We start from the raw sequence: 26,223 nt of genomic DNA on the forward strand, positions 1-26,223 counted from the left end.
GTTTCGGGCAAATAAACAGAATGGTAAGCACACATTTGATCATACTATCATCTGCTATGTAGTGTTGGTTGAGATGCAAGACCTTTTCTTTGGATGTGTGCATATGTACTGTGAGATGGTGCAATTAGTAGGCTATGGTTAATGAGAACTTCAAAACTGGGCACAATCTGCATGCGTGATTTGCTCCATCATGCACCAAAAAGTTTGTGCATGCCCCACTTGTGCCACCCTAGTCAAAAAGGTCTGGACACTCCCCTGTGCAAGGGACACTTAAATAAAGCAAGTGTAGCTATAATTTATTAATGTGAGGTCTCTATCAGTGACGATTGCTCCTATATTCCAAGGTAAGCCTGACATACCCATACCAGATCCATCGACTTTCAGACTGTTTTTTTCCCCATAATAGCCACTCATCATTTCACAGCACAGACGCACACTTGCTTAGCTGTAATGATTCCTTCGTGACTTCTGTTATTTTTATTTCGAAGTTGATATTAACTAGGCTATAGCCTAGTATCCACTAAGATATGCCTACTATATAGCTCAAACTCATACATCACCTGTTTGGTTTTTATAATGTGAAGTGAACGCAGTGTAACAGTGTACAGATGTGGGAAGTTAGAAATGTCACATGCTGCAGCATTTCACCTCGCGGTATTTGGCAGGGAAATCCCGTTGGAAATCTCGTGGGATTTCAGACGGGTGTTATTTCGTTTTAGTGATGCACCACCGCCAGGTGGCGTCTTTGAGTAGATTTAGCAGGCTGGGCTCAGTGTTTTTCTCCTATAGTCTACGAATGAAGCATCATTAAATTTCACATTCTTTAATATAAATGCTCTGTTGTAAAGCACTTTGAGCTGAATTTATCTGTATGAAAGGGGCTATACAAATAACGTTTAATTGTTATTATTACCTTGTTCTCAAACCCATGTTTTCTCCATCTCGATGTATTTAATTATTACGAACACCTATAATATATCTAGGCCTACAGTAGCCTATCTATCTCGGCAACTGACGTCGGGTCAAGACGTGGTGTCTGTTAAGTCAAATGCGCAAAATAACAGTATTGTAAATATATTTGTTAGTAAAGATGTGGTGAACGTGAGGGTTTTGCGTTTTGTTTCTGGAACGCATTCAACTGGTAGGCTACTCGTAAACCCCGGAAGTAAATTTGAAGACAGGGCACCAGCTAATGTAGCCAAGTCTGAGCGCAGTAGGCTATATGGCTTCAGCACGATACAAAGAAAAAATAATCTTGATCGGAGGTGTGGATCCATACAAAATTGAAATAGTCGCCATGAGTAAAGATCACTCATTGCCAATCATATCCGGACATTAACTATCTTGTGCATAGCGGCAGGTTTGACAGTGAGACATCAACCGATAATTGTAATAATGCGATTATTGAAATGGTCTTGTGAACGCCTTTATCTGATTTCCAAAATCGTGGTAAGGTCCATAGGACGATTGTGGGTTTTCATTTGCACATAACTATATTTTAATAAAGCATTGAAGTCCGCCTGTCAATGACTTTCCCTAAAATTGTGTTCTGTTGCACCCCCTATTGTTAAATTATAAATGAAAAAAACATACACAATATTTTGTTATTTGAATGATCTTGAATATATATATATATATTCAAGATTATTCAAATAACAAAATATCGTGTATGTTTTTTTTTATTTATACCGGCCGCCAGCTGTTCAATGAACGGCTATAGGGAATGCGCAGTTTCGCGCTGGCTACAGCCTATTATATGCACAGTTTCGCGCTATGTAGGCTATTATAAATAAGTATTATTCATTGAGGGAGCTTGGACTCGCTGGGGAATGGTGGAGAGACACAGAGCCTCCCCAGACGCGACATCCTCCAGTTGGCTGAAGAGCTGCGCGCTCTGGCGTCCAAACAGCCACCTGCGGCGCCCCTCGCAGTGTCCACAGAAGAATACCCCCCAAAAAATACTTGCATGGTGAAGACAAGCTGCAGCAAGAACAGAACTGTCTACCAATGCATGAAGTGCACCTAGCTGTCTGTGAGAGGCTATAGCAGAGGATATGTGCGAAGTGTATTTGAGCTGCCGCCTCAACCGTGCGTATAAGAGCAGAGCGCATCATATAGCTACAACTAGTAGCCCATAGCCATTAAAACGGCTTATTGTTTTATTCATATATCAACTAGATAATTCGATAATAATGAGTAGCCTAGTAGGCTATAAAATGAATTCAATAGGGCAAGCCTTAAGTTGTAGCCTAGGCTACAGTACAATCACAAGACGCATAGGCCTAGCCTATCGTAAAAAGCGTTGCGTTCTCATAGGCCTATATTAACTTAGATAATTATTAATTATGCTCAGGTCGTAATGTCCGTTGAAAATAAATCTCTAAGCAGAATTTGAATTGTATTAAAATAGGCTAAAATTAAATTTCCACATATTCTGATTCCTTCTAGGTCTATATAAAAAAAAACATTTTTCTAATGTGTAGCCTATAGGCGATGAACAAAACAGCCACAATGTAGCCTGCTTAGCGAGCGAGAGGGCAGTCTACCATAAAGTGTATAACCATAATGTAATATATCTAGACTACATGCATTGTGGTATTTCTTTATATAGCCAATTGTTTCTCAATAAACTGTTATGTCATCCTCTGAGTCCGAATGTAGGCTAATAGACCGGCAGCTCTAAATGCCTTCCCAATCAATGAGACATGGTTGTAAAAATGATGTTTTATTGATGAAAAGGGTAAAATTGAAAAACATGGAGTCATTGCATTGATCGATGCAGTCCGCTACCAGCAAACACTGAAAATACAGGTCCTCAATTTATTTAGATTAGACTAGCCTATCCAACTGGACCACTCCAATGAATGTTGAACGTAGCCTACTTTTATTCTTTAGGTTTTACAGAATCGGCCTACAATGTCCACACATGCATGCGCCATCTGACTAGTTCGTCACTCGCCAGCGAACCTGGACTAGACTTTTGTAACCCCCCCCCCCCCAAATTCTTTTATATTCAAATAAACTGGATGAACCGGTTTCCTAGCCCTGGATCGTGGGGAGGGGGGTAGCCTGCGTTAGCGGGTGCTTTGCCATGACCGGCCATTGAATTCGCTAGTTTGATTGATAGATGGATGGATTAACGTCCAAAGTAGATTGTGCAAGTATTGTATAGGCCAATGTTTAAGAGATGAATGGCTGTAACCATGAACTCAGCCAGAGGTAGGCCCTACTGTAGATTATCAGCATTATCACCAGTCTCAATTTATGTCTCAATTTATGTGTTGCCATTCATTTAAACCACCATCTCATCTAGACTACTTCTGTTGCTGCATTTTTACATTTATGCTTTCATGATTTTAGAGCGCAATAAACATTTTCCAGGATTCCAAAAAGTCCATCCATTCATCCAACTTTGTGCTGAGCGCAGCGCAGGCTGGTAGCCTACTGTCAAGGCTCACGACTGATGCACTCCCTTAAAACGTCTCGCATCCCCAGATCATCAAGAGAATTTCAATATGAAAGACCTTGGGAGTCAAGGCCGTTTCAGACGGGGAGCGACATTCCGCCTGCGTTCTCGCTCGGATCAGCGGGGGACGCACGCGTCCTGCGCGCAGCGGGGAAAGCTGACTACAATTCAGCTCTTGTCGCGGGCGGGCGTGTGCAGCCTAGTTCCATATGAGAACACTCCTCGTTCCAATTCCGTATAGTAGATCAGCCTGTGTACTTTCAACGAATGTATTATTAGACATAATATCATAATAATATATAAAGCCTTCAACGACCTCCTGAGCTGCCTGCCTGATGGTCTCAGGGCTAAAGAGACCGCGCGTCGTTTTCCTCACCCTATTGGCATGCTATCAATGAAAGAAAATACATTGTAAATAAACATGGTTTTAGGCTATTGTTTTTATGTAGGCCTATAGGTTAAGCCATTTGTGTTCATAAGGTAACGTCATTGTAAACGAAAGTAGCCTATAGCCTATAATCCAATTGACTGGAACCAGGGGGTTTGACAAAAGTTATGAGGCAAAATAATTTGTCTTGACTGCATTCAAGATGTATCTTTCACATTAAAACTACATACAAAGCTGGGAATGCTAAGAAAATTGCATATGTTTGCAAACTAAAACAAGTGAACACAATTTTACAATCGAAAATGCTTATGAGACCATTATTTTACTTATATGGGGCAAAAGTGGTTTCTCTTCCTGCTTCTGCCTAAGCCCTCCACAATACCACAACACAACGGTGTCATGTTTTACCAAAGGAGAAGTGAAGAAGACGGTAGCTAGCAGTAGCTAAAGCAGTTAGCTAATGTTAAGATCATTCCTCTAGCTGCTTTGCTGCTAATGCGAGTTCGTCTCCGTTCCTGCCCGAGAAACAGAAGTTGAACTAATAGCATCAAAATCTAAATAGCTACAGGAATCAACGTTGTAAAGTTAGCTATCTGCTTTTTAGCCACCGACAGCTACCATTAATATTATGGAAGCCGCTGTCGTGAGCTAACTTGCTATCACGGTCTTATCGTGCAGCTTCACAGGCTGCTATTAGCAGACAGCACTAATGTTGACAAAATCACACTTGCACATCATTAGAATTCCAACCATTTATATGGGATTTATCATTCAACTAAACATGGAACCTGAATACTACCTGATATTTCAACCTGCTGCCATCAGTGATCGGCGCGTCTGCTTGTTTGAGTCATGAATATCTTACGCAGTTATATTCCATGTAGTGTCCCAAAACTGTTAAATCATTCCCCATGTAGTTCACTATGAGTCGCACTCAATACATCCATGGTAATAGGGAGGGAGTGAGTGAACCATTTCAAACACATCTCTGGTCATCTCCGTTAGACATCTTACTCGTCCTGATGCCATGTTCCATATGAGAACACTCAGCCTAATGTATTAAACTTCTACTTGTCCCGACAGTTAACAGATATAGACCTGGCGACAGTTACAGAGATAGAAACTATAAATAGATAGGCTTTGTTCGTAATAATTAAATTACAACCAGACAGAGAACAAGGAGTTTGAGAACGGTAGGCTCATCTAATGTGCGAGATGAGCTACAGCAATGGGTCAATGAGTGGTATTACTGCGCCCCTATGGGCAGGCGAGCGGTGGTGCGGAATGCCGTAAAGCGCCTGTTAGAATACCGCGGGTCAAGTTACATTCTTATGTTCCCACATCTGTAGGCCTATTCCTATAGTTTTTGTATATTTTCAAATGTACTAATGATAAATGTACTAACCCACTTAGCTAATGTTAACCATAGCTAATGTTAATGCCCTAATGTCTGCCCATTAGCCCAAAACATAGCTCCGGTCGTATCCCAAGGCGTCCTGGTTCGAGGTTCGTTTTGGCTGGTTTAACTGCTCAAGGGCCCTTCTGGTGCCTAGAAACGTCAGGGCATGCAAAAAATGTGTGCGGTTGCTTCGCTGGCTCAGACGCCACTGGACTCTATACAAGAGGAGTCTAGAACTCAAGATGAATTAGTAAGATGGAAAAATTGAAGCTCGATGTGGAGAAGTAGGAGGACAGAAAATAAACCACTTTCGCTGGTCTTGAACTTGCGGAAGCCCTGACGGGTAAAATAAAAAAGTTGTTCGAACGAGATAGCTAAGTATATGCTGTCAATGCCGTCACTGCTGTCAACAAGACATTTGACAGCAGTCTCGGCCAAAGCCAGGAGGTTCAGTAGGAGTGCTAGAGGCATGTGCCAGTATAGATCAGTTTTGTTTCTTTGTCAAGAGAAACAAAGTGAGAGTCAAGATAGAGTTCTGAGTAAACAATGATTAAGATGTCATTACTTACAGATTTAGGTTCACTATGAAATCAAGTCAAACTGTATTTAAAGTGCATAATTAAGTCTCAACACAACTTTACATACAGCAAAATATACAAAAGCAACAAGACCATACACATATATATTCATAAAATGCCAATCATCCAAGAGAATGTGTGTTAAATATTGTTGTCTTATTTCCTTCCTCTAGAACTCACAGATGAAGACATCCAAGAACTCTGTGTGATTGCCCCTGAAACTGCCGTTCTTACAAGCATGGAAAACATCGACAGTGACACAGCATCAGAGTCTGAGCAAGAAGAGCAGGGGTGTCAAACTCTGGCCCGCGGGCCAAATTTGGCCCGCAGTGTAATTATATTTGGCCCGCGAGGCAATACCAAATGACTACTAAAGCTGGCCCGCCAGTATTATACAGCGCATTCACCGCTAATACTACAAATCCCATAATGCTCTGCTGTTGTTTTGGCACGTCAATCAAGACAGGACCCAGAAACGCCCTCTCTTCTGTGACAGTAGTCATAGCATCTCATACTACAACTGTAACCGTGTTACCCCTTCTTAAAAATGGCAAAAAGAAAGGCAGAAAACAGAAGCTTTACGTTATGTAACGTCTCACTGTGATAGAGACACCTGTGTTGACCTACAGTAGCCGGCCGCTGTGTTTGCTCTGTTCCTGTTCATTCAATCCTGTCTGACTTCTTGCCGGCCTGTCTGTCTGCCTGGCTGTCTGTATGCCGGCTGTCTGTCTGTCTGCCTGGCTGTAGGACAGTCAGGGTTTTACAAGCTTCTCTACTGAGCAGATGGAGCACCAACACTTGTGTCTGAGGGCGTATTCACATATGTTAGTGCACACCATTGATGCGCACCAAAAGCGAAAGTGATAAGTGCATGTTAATGTTAAAGCAAAACTTGTTTGGGTCCATACTAAAATTTTCATTTGTTCAATGTTGGCCCGCGACTTTGTTCAAGTTTTACATTTTGGCCCACTGTGTATTTGAGTTTGACATCCCTGAAGTAGAGGATCCTCCAGAGTTGCCAGAGCCACTCACTGCCATGTATGAGCCCACACTCAGACAGCAGGCACCAGTGGACATAAGAGAGAAATGTGAGGAGGCCTATCTCAACATGAAACGAATCATCCACCCTGACCAGTTTGAGAGACGAAGCCACGACAAAATAGTCCCAAAGACTGGCACACTCACAGGGCAGGCAGAATTACTAGCACAACATTTTATAGCGTATGTAAAGGTGACCATTTACACAAAAGCACCGTGATGAAAACCATGCACTACCATGACAGCAACATACAGGTTCCAGCAGTTGTATGGGGAAGAGAGAATGAGAAAATTGCTATGCAGTGCTATACCAAGTAGGTCAACAAACCTCATCAAAATGTAAAAGTTAGCCTCTGTGGTTTTGTGATACGACCTGATGAACCACACCTTGGCGCATCTCCGGATGGTAAAGTGGTATGGGATTGCTGTGGGGAAGGGGTTGTGGAAATCAAGTGCCCATATAAGTACTTATAACCCTCTCTACGTGTATTCTCACACGCGACAGTTGTTTTGACGAATCTACCTCACAAGCAGGTAACTGACTCTTTCCTTTGGTGAAACTTGGCATACGCAAGGTGGCCCCATATGCAGCCAGTTCATCCCTGATCAAAAATCCCCTGTCTGCTAAGATTTCGTCTCTTGGTTGTAATAGGTGCAAAAATCCTGATTCAAGTGTTATTTGCTTATCTGACACTCTCTCACCCCAGCCTGAGAACAGGAATGAAATGGCCCCTGCAGGCGTTATTCCCACCAGGTGCTTAATTGTATTATTATGTTTGTAATTGGACCAGGTTTGATTATACAATTCGCCTTATTCACCTGGCAGCCATATTGGTCAGTCTGACAAATTCACCCAAAAATCGAAAACACTTAGGTTCGTTCACTTCAGATGAACAGAGATGCAAATGTACAGTACAGTAGAACTTACTCAGGGGGTTTGCAAACAAAGACATCCTGGTTCATATATCTGATTTATTACTGTACTTTGCGCATTGCCTAGCACTCTGAAAATGTCACCCAGTGTCACAAAGCTAGAAACACAACATAAACCATCTTCCCCCTACCATGTCCCAGCCCTGCTGTATTGACTATGTGTCTGAGGCTAGCCCGGTGTCTTATTACACAGACAGTAACAGCAGCTGTGTCAGACAGAGCTGCTATCGCTACCTGCAGTAACCCCCCCCCCCATCAACGGGATGAGAACATTCAGCATTTTAAAGCTCCTGTATGATACAACATCAAAGGAGGATACACAATAACACGATGAATGACATGGTCAGATATAGCCTGGCCATTAGAAAGAGAGGAGAGGACAGGGGACGAGAGAAGAGGGACAGAGAGATTGGGCCTCAGGTGTGACCTGACTGTGTGGCTGTGTTCTTTACCTAGGCAATAACATTATTATGCACACAACCCTGCTACACAGACAGCTGCTGCACCGTGGCATTTTACACACAGGGATGCAGCCGGAGAGCTAGCTTCCACTGAGCACACTGGTAAACCCATGGGCTCTCTCTGTGTATGATATGAGAGGAGAGGAGAGTGACAACAAGCCTCCCTCCTAAGCACTTATTGTATTTTAGATTGCTATTTTTGCACTTTGCCTTCAGCACTAGATTATGCTCTTAGTCACTTGTTTTAGAAAGAAGATGCACTTGTGAGTTCTGGCAAGTAGTAATACATTGGCTTTTCCTATGTTAAATGCAATTATTGTTAGTAATTTAGGATAAAAGCGTCTGCTTAATGACTGTAAAAAAGAAAATGGTGGAGAGGACAGGAGAGGAGAGGTGAAAGCCCATGCATCAATAGATGTCATATAATGCAGACTGCATGATTGTTTCATGCATTGCAAATGTTTTCCTCACTCTATCACTCCATCATTCAGCTAAACCAGAAATGAGAGGGGGGGGGGGGGGTGGGATACCAGGGTTTGGTCTTCATTATAAAGTGCAGGCTCTCTGACCTTGATGGATCCATTTTACATAAAGACCACACACACAAGTCTCCAGGGACAGCGTTTTTCAGACCACCTCTCTCTCTCTCTCTCTCTCTCTCTCTCCTGATATAATAATTGCTAACATGCCAGCACTTGTCCCCCTGCACCCATATAAACTATATGCCACATTCCAGTCCACAGATCCCAACCACCTCTTCCTCCCCACCCCCTCTCTCTCCCTCTCTCATTCCCCTACCCCCCCTAAGCTAAATCCAGGATGATCCTGCCATAACAATCATGCCACACAGAAGTGTGATCCCACCGATGTGCCCCTGTACCTTCTATTCCCTCTAGGTCAGGTCAGGCCAAGTCGCTTTGACCAGTATACTGTATGGGTATTAAAGTAAAGGTAATCCCACTGCTCAAGGGTTCTGTCCTGGGCTGGTTCATGCATTAAAGCAGGTACAGATACAGTAGACCAAGCAATATGGTTTATAGCGGGTTTTAAAAGGAAATATCATTGTTTCATGTCTTCAACATGTCAAATCTAAAAAGAGATTGTTGTTGAATCCTTGGTACCTGTGGTAGAATTTAATTTAGGCTAGTATCAATTTCTTTATGATAGATTCAATGCAGGTGTGCATGACATGGAGGAACAGCCTCCGCGAAGTGACTTAAAACTGTGTAACGCACACCTACGATTTGATTATCCCGGTCATTTGCCAACAATATTATATAAATGCAAATACAAGCAATTGTGCCATGTACTCATTACTTGTGATTTGCACACTGCTGACGTTCATATAGTCCCCCTACAACTGCTTGACAACCACCCATCACTTGACTGATTCAAGTGACAATGACCCAGAAAGCTAATTTTATGCTAGCAAGCGTTTCTGTCAATAACTTTGCCTATGGATAATAAACAGTGAAATGTAACTGTGTTTTTGACTAAAAGGCTGGCTTGCTTGTAAAACATCTCATTGTCCCCAAATCAAGAACTTCTTTCACGTCGAATATGCGTGGTAGTTGTCACTTGAATGAATGTGATGGTACGACTGACAGTGATATACCACGTCCCTTTAAGGGACAATGAGGTGTCTGGCTATCATAAACAGTTTGTTGGCAAATAGACAACTGGACAATTGATATGTTGTACAACAAATATGCAGTATCCTACACTTTGTTCATGGCTAGCTAGCAATGTCAGCTTGATAGCACATTCATTTAGTTAGGTGATTAAATGTAATTATTCATTATACAGTATATACTGTGCATATGTGTCCAACATCAGTGTCTGACCTCACGAATGCTCTTCTGGATGAATAGGCAAAAATTCCCACAGACATACTCCAACATCTTGTAGAAAGGCTTCACAGAAGAGTGGAAGCTGTTATAGCTGCAAAGGGGGGGACCAACTCCATATTAATGCCTATGTATATATATACGAGGTGCGACCGAAAAATCCCCGGATTGTGTCAGCCACGCTTTTGCCTCTATTTGAATTGAAAAAACAATGATATCCCTTTGTTGCGCTATATCTCACGACTATTCTGGTATAATATTGTTCACCTCACTCAATCGGTGCTTCTGTGACAGGCTGTTTTGTAGAGTGTCGCAGGGGTAGCTTGTCACAGTTGTGGCACTTTTCTCTACCAACACCCAAAACTCAACAATTTTATTACAATAAAGTACACTCTCAAACCATTTTTATTACAGAATCTGCAGAGAAATTACACATTGTCCCCCTCAAAGTAGTCCCCCCCAGAGTTAATGCACTTCTGCATTCGCTTTTGCCACCCATGGAAGCACTTGGCAAAGTCCTCCTCTTTGAGCCCCCTTAGTTCCCCACGCACGGTGGCTTTAATCTCTTCCACGGAGGTGAAGTGCATTAACTCTGGGGGGGGACTAGTTTGAGGGGGACAATGTGTAATTTCTCTGCAGATTCTGTAATAAAAATGTTTTGAGAGTGTACTTTCTTTATTGTTATAAAATTATTGAGTTTTGGGAGTTGGTAGAGAAAAGTGCCACAACTGTGACAAGCTACCCCTGCGACACTCTACAAAACAGCCTGTCACAGAAGCACCGATTGAGTGAGGTGAACAATATTATACCAGAATAGTCGTGAGATATAGAGCAACAAAGGGATATCATATTTTTTTCAAGGCATGAGCGTAGCTGACACAATCCGGGGACTTTTCGGTCGCACCTCGTATATATATACACACAGATAGATAGATAGATAGATAGATAGATAGATAGATAGATAGATAGATAGATAGATAGATAGATAGATAGATAGATAGATAGATAGATAGATAGATGGAAAGATAGAAAGATAGATGGAAAGATAGAAAGATAGATAGATAGATAGATAGATAGATAGATCGATCTAAAGCCTGCTTCACCCAGGACAAAGAGAGAATACTGGTCTTTAGCTCCCTCCAACAGGGGACAGATTTTACAATTGAGATCCACATGCATCTGTGCAAATGCAACACTAGTATCAATGTTTGATTTTTGCAAACAAGTTAAAGTAGTAACTCCCCGGGCACCATGAGCGATGGCTACCCACTGCTCCTTCCTGCCCTTGGAGGAGGACGGCAAGGATGGGATAAATGCAGGGAACAATTTCCACCAGAGACCACTGAAGACGTGTGTGTGTGTGTGTTGTGTGTGCTGTGTCGCTCCTCACTCATGTGTGTTTTGTATCTCACTGTGTGGTCAATAAAGACCCTCAAGGTTGAGATTATTATTACACTGTGTTACACTCTTAACCTAGGATTTGATGCACAGTGCCTTCATCCTTCAATTCAACTTGCATTTACTGCCATAGTAGTAGTATTAGTAGTAGTAGTAGTAATGATAAGGTTGATGGGGATGGGTAACTTACCATATTGAATAAATGTATGCTATATACTAGCACACAAATTGCCAAACTTAAAGTCGCACAGGAATGAAAAAAGCATTCTGTCCCATTTTGGTTCACATAATTGGTCATAGTGTTCACCTATTCAACGATGTATGCCCAAAAAATTAAAAAATTCTACTTTTGTTGTAATCTTATATCAAAGTATAGAATTTCTTACTTCCTGGAAAACGGTAGGTCACGTGCAATTACGACACCAGGTACCTTAGATTTTAGGCCAATAATCTCACGACATCCACCCTGTCAATCAAAACGTAACTACTCTGCAGCCTCAAGTGTTGAATATCCCACCTGCTCGATAACCTTCCAATGAAATTATGTCCCGCCCTTGCAGCCCGTTTCAGGCGGAAATACGTCAAAGTACGGAAGCAAGGTATTCTCCAACTTCCCTTTCGGTGCGACTTTAAGCAGTACAGTATTCTTGCTAGCACACAAATAGCCCAAATACAATTGCACAAATAACATACAATACAGGCTGGTTTCTCTGTATAAGAGCTCCTACCAGAGCTAAAAAGTTAACAAGAAGTGCCTTCAGCCACACAGATGTTTGCAGGCTGGCTACATATATGGATGCCACGCTGAGAATATTGCTGTATAATATATTATTACTGCCATTGACAAGCTTGTGTTGTAAATGTTTGTTCTTGCCCTAGAACAATGGTTTTGAAGTTTAAGGAAGTGAGGAATTGATTACAATTACAAATCTTAAAGTATACATTTATTTTTATTATTATTATTTTGATCGAATGTGTGTGTGTGTGTGTGTGTGTGTGTGTGTGTGTGTGTATATGTAGGCTTGTCTGTGTGCCTGTCTGTTTTGTTCTTTGTCAGTGATTGTGTGCACCAAACAGCTTTCCAGTACAGCCGTACTCTGGGCCCTGCAGTTACCTGCCCACTTCTGTGTGTGTGAGAGAGAGAGAGGGGGGGGAGAGGGAGGGAGAGAGAGAGAGAGTGTGTGTGTGTGTATGTGTGTGAGAGAGAGAGATAGATAGAAGAAAGAGAGAGCGAGACAGAGAGAGGGGGGGAGAAAGAGAGAGCAAGAGAATGGGAGAAAGAAGGAAGGAGAGAGTAAAACACTAATTTGTATTCAGCTCAACAGTGTGCAGGTAAGTAATGACAAGCAGCAAAGGCCAAGGTGTCACAATTCCACTCAGCTGGCTTACCTCACACCCTCCCTCCCCTCTCTCCATTTCTCCCTCCCTGCTGACATCAGGCCTTCACACAGCATGCTAGCTCTCCTATTTTATCTATGTCCCACTCATCCCTCTCCTCTTTCTCTCTTGCAGTATCTGTCTTCTCTCACAGTGTTCTTTCATCCACCTCCCTCCATGCCTCCCTCAGATTAGACTGTTGTCCTAATAAGAAGGCTTCTCTCCTACTCCTTCCCCCCTTCACTCCATTCTCCTTCTCCCAGCTCCAGCATTCCATAGCTATACTCCACAACCAATAGTGCAACGCAGTCTAACAGTTGCTAAAGTCCTGCCAAAATCACTGCCAAAACTGTTTTACCACAGTTTCTCAAATATATTCAACAGTGAGTGAGAATTTAAAATGTTAATGAGAGAAACACAAGTCAGCCAGAAATGCCCCACTACAAGTCAGCTTGTGAAAGACCAGCCTCCTACGTGAAGGTACCTGGGGCTAGCTGTAATCGGTTTGAAGGAAAAAACTATGTGGATGGTCAGATGGCCAGAAAAGCTCTGCTCTGCTAAAGTATCTAAAGCATCATTGTATCTATTGAAATATATTGTCCAGAAATCCACTGGGAGCCATTAACTCATAGTCCGATGCTGTGGTAGGGACCTAATTCCCCTATTCTCGCAGACATTTAGAGAGCCTCGGACTCACTAATTATACCTACAGCACCAGACTTCTGCTATGCGGAGATACAGAGCTGATATTCAGCCATAAATGCAGTATGCTAGATTAGGAATCTCACTGAGGGGGATTTCACAAAGCCTTCTAACTGAGTAAGTCTGACTTTTGCAATGCGTAAAACCTGGACACTTCAAATCTGGAACATGGACTAATGTAAAAAAAAAAAAAAAGAAGCTTTCTGGGTTTTACTTTGTGCAGAAGTCAGGCTTACTTAGTTAGCCAGCTTTGTGGAATACCCCTCTGGTCTGGCGAGGAAAAGAATCTTGAGCATAAAGTTGCAGGATAATCAGTCACAACATGGAAGGAGAAACAAATGAAATCCATACATTGAACTGTGTATTGTATCTGTACTGATTTCTGGTGACTAGTTCTCTTTTATGTTGAATTGAAAGTGAATGTAATGTAATGTAATAAATCATAGTGTCATAATAATAATAATAATACTAATCATAATAATAGTACAGTACAATTATATTACACAGTAGAATGACTGATGCCTACCTTATCAGCCGACTGGGCTGTGCCAAAGAAGATGGGGATGAAGGCCAGCCACACAATGCAGGTGGTATACATTGTGAAGCCAATGGGCTTGGCCTCGTTGAAGTTCTCCGGCACCCCTCGGGTCTTGATGGCGTAGATGGTACACGTCACCATGAGCAGGATGCTGTATCCCAGCGAGCAGATGATCTGGAGGTCTGTGATGTCACACTTCAGCATTCCCCTGGCCAGCTCAGGATTCATGGTCTTCTGCTCTTCATAGTCGATGATGGTGTTGGGGGGGTCCACCCCGAACCAGATGAAGACACCCAGCAGCTGGACGGAGATGAGGCTGGAAGTGATGGCCAGCTGGGAGGTGGGGCTGATCAGGCGTGGAGGGGTCACAGACTTTTTCCCTTCTTCGAAGATGCGGTAGATGCGGTTGGTCTTGGTGAGGAGTGCAGCGTAGCTGATGCACATTCCCAGACCCAGGAAAATCCGCCGGAAGGAACAAACACCCACATCTGGCTTGGCAATCATCAGGAAGGTGATGATGTAACAGAGGAAGATGCCAGTCAGGAGGACATAACTGAGCTCGCGCCCTGACGCTCGTACGATGGGGGTGTCATTGTAGCGGATGAACGTGGCCATGACAAAGATGGTCGCAATGATGCCAAGCATTGCAAGGAAAACAGGGATGATGGCCCATGGGGAGTGCCACTCCAGCTTGACAATGGGAATGGGCTGGCAGGTGGTGCGGTTGGGGTTGGGCCTCATGTTGTAGGAGCAGTGCTTGCAGGAGGTCTCGTCGTACTGGTACTGGTAGCCGTCACAAGGTTCGCAGTGCCAGCAGCAGGGTATACCCTTCACCACCTTCTTCCTCTCCCCTGTCTGGCAAGGCAGGCTGCACATGGAGCTGGGGATGTCCTGCTTCCCGCCAGGCCACTGCATGTCCTCCACCTGCAACACAGGGAGATAGAAGGTTTGTTTGGGGCCAAATTATCTACTGACTGATCTACTGTATCTCTTAAGACCCTGACACATCGGGCTGATAATCAGCCGTTGTGAACGTCCACGAGTGTCAGTGGCCTGAGTTGGTACCACTGTGCCGTTGGCTACGTTCAAGGATTTTCGGGACGAGTCAGGAGTACTCGAGTACTTTGAGTATGTCGAATCAGCGCCAGTGAGTGGGCACGTCAGGAAAGAGGTCACTCTCGTAACAGAAGTTACGAATTACCTGTAGTAGCCTATTACTCCTAGTATTGAAACGCATTACAGTAGGATACTTGAAAGAACCGAAATAGGGCAGAAATAAAACATGTAGGCTACAGTATCAGCTAATATAGCCTAATATACTAGGGGTAGGACCTAATACATTAGGCTGTAGAAATATATGGATTCAGAGATCACCCATGATAAAGACAAACAAATTCCATTAGCCTATCGCTTAACCTAATGCTGAACAGAGAATTTGATACCGTCTAGGTTGCCCTGCTTGCAGTTGAAATTATATTGTGCTAAAGCTGATTCAGACATTTCCAAGCATTTCATTCGTTGGAGAATGGTTGATTACACCTCCTCTCTATACATTTTTCATTTGATTGACATACAAAATGCTATTGTTTTGACGCACACGGAAAAGAGGCTCTGTCGAGCCAGTCAAGGTTCTAAATCCCTTCTGTTTCAAGGTGCTGAGATCTAGTCCCAAATCCCTAACCCTACAAAATAACAGATTCAAAACAGCAGGAAACACAGTGATTGACAACACAACAAGAACTTTATTCCCTTTGTGATGATAGGCTACAGACTACCGCTGATATGGAGAGTTATTTCCTCTCATGCAGGCGCAGAACATGCTGTACGCACTAGATGCAGGCTTGGCTGTTGTCAGACCAGTGTGTTCTAGTGCGACTTTGCTAATATTTTTTGCTCCAACAGAGGCAATGTGAGGCAACACAATAATTGCACTTCATCACCATTCACCACAGTTCTTTGATGTCAGATTGGTGTGCCACTGCCTTTAGAATGTTCTTTGAACTCTCCATTGAAACACTCTCCACCCAACTAAACAGGCGGTGCTACTGCCCATGCTACACCCTTCCTGGAGTGTTAGCAGGATAACGTAAAAACTCCTAGACCGATTTTCAAACAAGGCCAACCTAGAACGCATTAAATATTGGAGCCTATCCAAATCACGGGTCCACGAGTCATTTCCTGGTTTGTCCATTCACCTCCATTCATTATTTGGACTAGAATTATGCAAAGTCTACCACACTAATTTTCATGAAACTCTGTGCAGGGGTGTAGCATTTGAAAGCTTAGAGACCATTACATTTTGGAGCGTACCCAAATCACGGGACTGGTCCTCGAGCCATTTCTCGGTTTGTTTGTTTGTTAGCAGGATTACGCAAAAACTACCAGACAGATCTTCATGAAACTCCGTCTAGGGGTGTAGCATGGGCCAACCTAGAACCAAACACGGCTGACCATTCACATTCATAGCATTGGTCAGTTTAGAACCCATTCAGAGTGGATCCGAATCACGGGGTGGGTCCAAGAGCCTCCCAAACATGGCCAGCCATTCACCTCCATTCATTTTTTGGAAAAAAATCCTCCCATTCTTTTTCAATAGGGGTCATTGAAATTGCCATATCTCGACATGGTCACAGAGACACGGGGTTTGGACTGCCATAAAGCTCTCAGGCTAATGAATGCAGCAACGCACATGCCTGCACACAGAGCCACATAATGGAGGTCTGTGCTCTCCGAGCACCATTTCTAATTAAGTCTATGAATTAAAAACTATATTTGTAACCCCTCCTTTCATAATATAACATCCAGAAAATATAAGTGCCTGCTACACGCTTTCATCCTAGACTCACAGGCCCCTGAAGATTACTCTGTATGACGAATAATCTTACTGCACTTGGTTTACTGATAGGAAAAGACTGAGACAGACTACAGTTAATTGTCTTTTTTTTCTTTTTTTTAAATGTTGCAAAAAAGCCGAAGGAAATAACTGGTAGACTGCTGGATTGATGTCAAAGCTAGATAGCCAGGCATAATGTTATACAGTAGAGGCCTACGCAAGATATTGTTGTAAATTGAGATAAGATACTGTTTAGTTAAGTAGATGATAGATAGATTTAATAGATAATTACATGCTATCAGTTTGCAACCACCATCACCACCACAAGTGCTGGTAGGAATTATGAAGTCCAGCACTATGTTTTTCTCAAAAAAGGTAAAACCTATCTCCTCCCACATGTTTGGTCAATTGACACCACCATTGCTACACTGTAAACCAGGGGTGTTAAACTCAAATACACAGTGGGCCAAAATTTTAAACTTGAACAAAGTCGCGGGCCAACATTGAACAAATGAAAATTTTAATATGGACCCAAACAAGTTTTGCTTTAACATTGAATATGCACTTATCACTTTCGCTTTTGGTGCGCATCAATGGTGTGCACTAACATATGTGAATACGCCCTCAGACACAAGTGTTGGTGCTCCATCTGCTCAGTAGAGAAGCTTGTAAAACCCTGACTGTCCTACAGCCAGGCAGACAGACAGACAGCCGGCATGCAGACAGACAGCCAGGCAGACAGGCAGGCAGACAGGCCGGCAAGAAGGCAGACAGGATTGAATGAACAGGAACAGAGCAAACACAGCGGCCGGCTAGGTCAACACAGGTGTCTCTATCACAGTGAGACGTTACATAACGTAAAGCTTCTGTTTTCTGCCTTTCTTTTCGCCATTTTTAAGAAGGGGTAACATGGTTCCTGTTGTAGTATGATATTTCTATGACTACTGTCACAGAAGAGAGGGCGTTTCTGGGTCCTGTCTTGATTGACGCACCAAAACAACAGCAGAGCATTATGGGATTTGTAGTATTAGCGGTGAATGCGCTGTATAATACTGGCGGGCCAGCTCTAGTAGTCATTTGGTATTGCCTCGCGGGCCAAATATAATTACACTGCGGGCCAAATTTGGCCCGCGGGCCAGAGTTTGACACCCCTGCTGTAAACTTTCCGTTTAGAGGGCAAAGCAAAGTGATTATCCGCCTCCTCAAATTTGTTTGAAGACAAAGATGCTTTTGCGTGACATACGACGTAGCCTATGGGGTCATTCAGGTCCAAATTAAGTTTGTTGCTTCAATAATGTTAAATCAGGCAATGACACAGCAACTGTGCCACCTACAGCTGGACAAAATCGATGAATGTGATTAATTTGCATGCATTTTGTATTTATGAGTTGATGTTTGCATAATTAATCTAATTAACATGTTAAATCAAATACAGTAATTAGAATCCGGGCAGAGACCCTCATGTATTTGTCATTTGTCTCCTCCTTGTCGTCCTTTCTCTTACTCCACAAAATCGGTTTCGCCTGGCCCCGACTTAGTGCTGCGCAGCAGCTGTAATTGGTAAATTGCTCTCCAATGTAGAATGATGTGGATGTGGTGACAGTGCAGACTCCGGAGAAGGAGAGAACCAAGAGTTACAGGTACAATGATAAAAGTGGGAAGCAGCTGTCTTTCATGTGAAGTGATTTTATGGATTGTTTGGTATTAATCAAAATATTTTGGATTAAGGCCTAATACAAGCCTTTCACTTTCTAATTAACTATGAATGTATGAATCATTTTGAATCAGTTTTTCTTGCTAGACACACAATATCCTGGATGTTCACGTAAACATGCCTTCGAGCGCTGAAAATTCCTGTCCACCGCCATTTTATTTCCTCGCACTTGCGCTAGCCTGTTGCACATCGACTCATCATCGATCAGAGCCTTACCGTGCACAATACGAACATACACCCTGAGCCAAAGTAGGTTTATAGAAAATTTTTATTGCTCAGCTAATCATTGTCGTAGTAGCCTAGTACAGTAGGACCCCACTCATCCGAACTTCAGAAATCCGAACCTCCCAGTCTACCGGACAGGCTTAAAAAACTTTTTTTAACCTGCTATCTGGTTACTGGTGGGATTTTCATTACAGTACTGTATCCTACTGTGAATAAAAAGAGAACTGTATGTTGCCTGTAGGCTGAAGCCTACTGTCACGTTTAATTTCTTTGTTACTCTAATGTCGAGCATAAAACGCAAACGGGTCTGCTGCGCGAGAGCTGCATTCCTTGGTAGCCAGAAAGCGCGTCAGCAACCTGAAGCAGCATCGACTCATTTTTCGTTCCCAGTTAATGGACTTCAGGAACACAGACGTGTTGTGGGCATGTAGATTAGCCTACTAGACCTACTGTATTTGTTAAATAATAGCCTACAGCCTAGGCCACGTTAGCCTACATCGGTTGTTTTAGAGACTTTCTTTTAGGCTACAATAGCCTAAGACACGACAACTTGTCATTTCATTTATTTATTTATTGATTATCATTTGCTTTAATTGTTCTAATGTTGGGTTGTTTTTAGGCTATACCATTTTGTTCTGCGAATACAGTAGCCTATCGATGCAGCGTACACCTCATTTGAGAATAAAGTACTGTATTTGATCAAAGCACGCACTCAAGTGGACATTCGTTTATTTGTATTATAGGCTACTGTAGGTCTATTATAGGCTAGGATATATGAGTTCAGTTGGCTATTTGATTGCAATTTTGATTCATTTTCACAAGTAATTAAGGGTATTTATTGGTCTATTATGAGTCTATATGAAACAAGTATACCACTTATTGAATTTGGTGCATTTTAAGTTTCAGTCATCCGGACATTTCAGAGATACGAACGACCTTCGGTCCCGTTGGGTTCGGATAAGTGGGGTCATACTGTATATGCAAATACGACGTGAGATGGAGTTGGAGAATTCTGGTTTTGACTAGCCATGGCTAACCCTATCTATCTTCTGACTAGCTAACCAGCAGGAGTTAAATTGGGATTTGTTGTGTGGGGGGGCCCTGTGTTAGCAGGGTTGGAGAGAGTGCACATGGCTGCGGGCAGTGGCAGCAGTGATGGTGGTGCTTAAAACTCCTTCATAAATATTAAATATCAAGCCTTTAATGATCTATCTATCGTTGAAATTAAAGTATTCATGATTAAATACAATTCTAACACTTTGCTTCTCAACCCTATGTTGTGCTGCTCCACCCCGCACTACATCACTCTCTAGCTACTGCTGGGTTTGGTGACTCAATCCTTGAATATATAAAAACACTGTACAGTTTATCAAACTCAGCCTATGATAGGCTAAATTAAGCCATGATCAGATTATCTGAAGCTAATTTAACTAGCTAAAACAATAACTTCTACATTCCTTAAGCATCTGTTTCTCCTTTTAACTCCCCTCTGTCTCATTTCTGTTTTAGATTTTAAAATAATGTAACTTAAGAAATGAAAGGAAATAATTAATTTCTGCATTGCCTGAGTATATGCCTACCTAGATAATGTAGCTAGCTAACGTGTCTGATGTGATAGCTTGCCATGTTAGCACTAGGCGGCTTTATTTAGCTAATGCATACCTAGCTGGCTACCGTTAACTAACTTGATAGCTTGCCAGCAATTCCTGGCAGACTAAAATCACGGTGTTGTTAGAGAACATTGTTTAATCAGAATATATCAGACAAAATCCAAGGTATACTTACGCATACAATGATCTGAGGGCTCCCTATCCCATGCCATGAGTTCAAAGCACTTCTAATCTGACAACTGACTGACTGACAAGTGGAGCGAAAGTGAAGAGTACCCAGGCCACGAAAGTGATGATGCAACATCATTTTAAACTTGAAAAAACAGTAACTAAAATGAATTGTGATTTATTTTAATGGTGGACACGGAATGGTTGCATTATTTTAACAAGACCAAGAAAAAAAGTAAAAATACATTAATGTTGATGATAGATGTGCCGAGGTTGAGCTCCGGCTGATAACGTTTGGGAATCAACTGCCCTCCCTGACATTTAAACTATTTTCTCTCTGCCCTCCCCCTATGTCTGTAAAAAAACGATCTGCCCTCCCCCCATCCACAAGTTCAACCTTTTTTAATTTTATACAAAACTGTTATATTAACTTGCATAGCCGATTGTAGGTGGCGCGAGATCTAGCTACTTGCACGCCTGCAATTTTTTCGCATGCAAAGCTAAAACGTGCATAATCGAAGTATTGCACACACAACGCCAAGTTTTACATACTTATTTCACAACTCTTTTCACCATTGTACAGCACACACGCCCACTTGCTTGTGGGGTTTACAGTAGGCAAATCATATGCCAAATAGCCTATGCCAGAATATGTAGGAGAAACCAAACATTAAACCACTTGCCAGCATGCATCTACCGATAGGCGTCTAACATAAGCTAGCCTACTTGCTACTTGCTCACAGCAAACCCTGACTTAAAGGAGTAGTAAAGGGAAAATGCATGTTTAGCCCTGTTTTAAGGTTACTTATGATCATATACAATGATTCAGATCAAAACGTTGACAAAACTAGCATTTTCGAGAAAGTTGATAATTGCTCTACCACCGTTTTGGTCATACAATGGATGTGGATGGGCATAATGAAACAGAAATCTTAGAAGTATGACTTTTCAATTTGAGCACTGGCAAATAGGAGATTTGTAAAATTAGGTTAAGGGGAGGTAGGTGAAAACATCGTTTTTCAACGCCCTGGTCAAATTTGAGATTTTGTGCTAGTTTGCTTCCATAACATGTCTTCTTTCATACTAGTGGAAATAAAACATCAAAAATACGCATTTAGATGTTTATTTTACTTCATTTAGTCTGTTTGCGTCTGTAGATTCTTCCTAAAATCACCAAAAGTTAGCCTTTTTTCGGAACGTCTCGCAGCGTTTTCTTTCGTCTGAATCCGGTCATCCGGGTATCGTTTTAAAGATCTGGCTCTCGTGCACAATGTTATCGCAACCAAACCTGATAGTTTCATTTGTATCAGCAACCAATCGTGGAAATACAAAGGCGGGTTTGATGCTAACCGTGAAATCTCATTGGCTGTTGTGGATTTCTGAGAACGTGATTGGTTCAGCGCGTCATGTGACACGTTTCCACTTCCTTATATCTAATCCAAACAATGCCGTCTGTAAAGCGTTCTAAATGTAATAAGCAACAACGACAACAGTGTTTGCCCGCAAGGTTGAACAGAAAACATGAGAAACTAAATGGAAATGTTTACATTTATGAGATATAAAGTGCCTATTCGCGCAAGTTGTCATTAGCCGGTGCTAGCATGTCCAGTGAGCAGCAGGGAGATGAGGCTAGCGTTAGCATGTCCAGTGAGCAGCAGAGAGATGCGGCGCGTTTGAATGAGCTGATAACTGGGTTGATTAGTCCTAATTGTGCAGGGACTGGTATTAAAATTAACATAGATCCTCAGAATAGTGGGTTCTGTAGTACTTTGCTCTTAGAGTGCAGTCTTTGTGAGAAATGGCTATCGCAAAAGTGTCTACACATCGACTCGGCTTCATGATACAACTAGGAATGATGTTGCATTTGATGTCAATGTGAGGATGGTCCTCTTAGCGCACGAGTTAGGGTTGGGGTATGCAGCTCTCCAAAAGATTACTAAAGTGTTGGATCCCAGGGCTTCATCTGAAAACGTATCAGAAACATGACAAGAGGGTGACAGGTAGGCTATTGAAACGTGTTCCCTCTCTCTCTCTCTCTCTCTCTCTCTAGCCAATATCAGAAGCCTATACATATGCACAGTAGTCTCTCTACCTGTGGCATATCTACATGCATCCATAAAATGACCAAATAAACTGTTTTAATTTCAGTTGCTGAAATAGAGAGAGGTCTGGAGTCCTTTCACAGAAGCAGAGAGCAGATTAGGCAGGCATATGCAGATGTGGACCCAGAGGTAGGTAAGCTGACTGCCAATAAATGCAAAATGTTACAAAATTATTACAGTTATTGAGAATTATTACAATAATTCTCAATAACCAGCGTTCAGTGGACAACATGAAGGCGGCAATATGGGGTAGTCCGCTTCACTGATGACAACCCCATGCGCACCAGGAACATATTGTGGTTTTAGAACAGTTTTGGGGACTGCAGCTGAGTGGGTTCTACAGACCAGCTGCTTAGAACAGTTTTGTGAACTCCAGCTGAGTGGGTTCTACAAACTAGCTGCCTAGAACAGTTTTGTGGATAGCTAGTGTGGTGCCATCTGAGGAGTGACTCTGTAGACCTATGACGGCGTAGCTTGATGTCTCCTATGGTGTTGCTTTTGACGATGGTTATATCACTTGTTTGTTTGGCAATCTATATTTAGCTTCTATTGGTGTTTACCCTGCATTGTTTACCACATCTTGTCCTGTGTATTTATGAATCAGCTTACTCTTCATGTTCATTCATTCATGTTTTCTCCATGTAAAACGCTTAAAAAAACACAAAAAGCTAGATAATCTGTTTTCTCATGCATGTCCTCGTCAAATGTGTCTATCTTTGTCCATGATCTGTTTAACAAAATAATACAAGCTTTCTAAAAGGCTTTAAATGTTGTCTAAATGTAAATGTTCTCTTCCCTACTAACATTGTCTCGTCTCTAGTCTCGTCTTACTAACATCCCACTCGTGGGCTGTACCTTGACGTGGTGAGTGGGCTTCCAACTAAACAGGTCTTACTTCTCTATACAAAATGTCTACTCCTGGACTATTTTGAATCCACAACATGCTGTGTTATTCAGTTTTCAGTTTCTATGTGTTTTCAGATGTTGTGTAATGTTGTTACTAATGATGTGATTGGATACTGTGTTTGTAAATATTGGTTTACAATTCAAATGTATGGTTTTTTACAATACAAATTTTCAAAGCCCGTTTTCTCAAAATGAGTTATTTCTCATCTTAGGGACATCAAAACCACCACTTGAGTAGCACCTACATACACCTAACTTTCCAGTTTTGTTCCAATCCATATTCTGAGAGTTTGTCCAAGGGGGATTTTTTAAATTTCATTCATAGCCTGATTTATATAACAGTTTATCCCTAAAACATGGCGAAAATTGGTCTTTTTATGACTGTTGACAGTATTTTCTGATTTCTGAAGTGAAGAAAAGAGATATCAAAAATCCCCCTTGGACAAAGTTTGAATAGGGATATTTGAACAAAATGAAACAAGAATTTTGAATCTGGCTTGAACCAGTTAAAAAAATTGATTTCCTGAAATTATGCAAATTAGTGCATATTTAGCGCATATAATGCCTAATTTGCATATTCATCCATAAGATTTCAGAAAACTTGTAATACAAAAAAGATGCTCCTTAATGTACCTAACAAACTGGGGGAGTTTGATGGTGATACCTATTAAGGATTTTTTTTTTCCTATTCACCTGGGGTGTCTCCCCTTAATTAGACAAAAATTAAACCTTGTATTTTATTCTCTTCCAGCCCTCTCTACCTGGCCACATTTGAAATGATAAACAGGTGCTAGCACCTCTCTTTTGTCTTTTTCAGGTTGTCCCTTTGACTAGTTGTCCTCCCCCAGGAGAACTAAAGTTAATGATTTAGATCTCAGATTTGCTAGACTATTTTGACATCCTTACATAACCAACCTTGATTAACAACTTTCATGTGATACTGACCAAACTCTTGATGGCATTTAAACGTAGCTGTTATCCTTCTAATAAAAATGTCTTTCAAATAAAAATGTCAATCACTTTGGAGTAGTGTAAGTGTGTGTTAAGTTGATGAAATTTAGATTAATATCAGATCACACCAACATCACCTGGAGGGAAAATCACCTGAATCGATCTGGAGGGAAATGGAACAATGGAAAAAATACTTTTTACCCTCACAAGACCCACCTCATTTAATTATTCAACAGGTTTCTAAAATGATGACACTGGGTCGAGTGTGACATGGACTCAAGGTCTCTTAACTCCATAAATATGTATTATCATCTATTAGACATAAGAAATACATAAAATCAATTTCTTGCTGTCTCTCCAGCCCAGAGTTCAGCCATTCAGCCGCCCGGCCTCGCCTGTCCTACACTCTAACATATTTTGAAAACCATGAAATAAATGAAGAACAGTGCAGTCTGTTGCCAGCCTGAGACCTCCTCTCTGAGCTTCAAAGGCCTTTGAATGATCTGACGAGGACAGACAGACAGGGTAATCCTGGACAGGCGGTTTACAGTAGCTTTGCTGAAGCATGAGAAAGTTATAAGTTTGATTTGGTTCAATACAAAGAATTGAATGGAACAATCCCAACAGTGTGGACTCTTTAGATCAGACATGTCTTAAATACTTTCAAATACTTAATGTATCTGACCCAGGTCTGGTAGTGTGCTACGACAGCATGTAGAGTTTACATTGGGCTTTCACAAAAACTCATAATAAACACAGACACAACCCTTGCATTATGATTAAATTATTGTTCTACCTTTCAATCAGGCGCACAGATTGGCGGGGCAAGGGGGGGCAGTGCGCAAACTGTCTGCAACGTGTCCAAAACAGTATTCTAGAGACTGGGTCGCGAGGGACGGAGAAATGCACTGAACAGCCTGGCTCCTGCTTGCGTGAGAATTGATCGCTTTGCGGTGCATTTTCCTCATCCAGTTATGGGTGGATGGAAAACTTTCAACTGAATGTTCATATTGTTCTGATAATTGTAGGCTATATATAGCAACATAAGAGTGGCAGCTTTGACAGCAACCCAAACATGAGCTAATCCCATAGCTGTAGGCCTATATTGCTAGCCATGAACGAACTGTTGGATAATGCATATTTGCTGTGCAACATATCCATTGTCCAGTTGTCAAATCGATTATGCACGTAGTATTATTCTTTTGGTGATTATTCTTTGATATAAATGCCGATAGGCCATATGTGAAGAGGCAATTGCTGGATTCTAATACGCTGTTTATAATGACAGCCCGACGTAGCATACATTCTGTTTTAATGAAGAAATAAAAAGTCTGTAAACTCTACCTAAAAGCATATATTTGGTCTCATTGATTAGCTTAAGTATTTAATACGTGTGGACATTTTCAATCATAATAGGTCTACTGTATTCTTGATACAAGAATGTTGAACTTCATGTAGCATATTTCAGTAGCAGGCTATTCAAAAATTAATTAATCAAATATTCATATAGCCTAGGCTTTGAAACATTCGTAGGCCTATGTTTTCTTGCCTATGTGAATGAATATAGGCCCATAATCTGACTTGCCGTG

At 41.8% G+C, this 26,223-nt stretch overlaps 1 protein-coding gene across 1 annotated transcript in view; it reads right to left on the minus strand.

Annotated features, from left to right (window-relative positions):
• The window catches only part of grm7 (glutamate metabotropic receptor 7), a gene marked incomplete at both ends in the record, with an annotated part of 314,459 nt that overhangs the window by 26,252 nt on the left and 261,984 nt on the right, over positions 1 to 26,223 (minus strand). The window contains one exon of the mRNA XM_084445591.1: positions 14,114 to 15,049. Coding sequence (XP_084301717.1) covers positions 14,114 to 15,049 — 936 coding nt within the window. The remainder of the gene's footprint in view (positions 1 to 14,113; positions 15,050 to 26,223) is intronic.

The sequence above is a fragment of the Borostomias antarcticus genome (assembly GCF_949987555.1).
Source record: "Borostomias antarcticus genome assembly, chromosome: 11".
NCBI classification, from domain to species: domain Eukaryota; kingdom Metazoa; phylum Chordata; class Actinopteri; order Stomiiformes; family Stomiidae; genus Borostomias; species Borostomias antarcticus.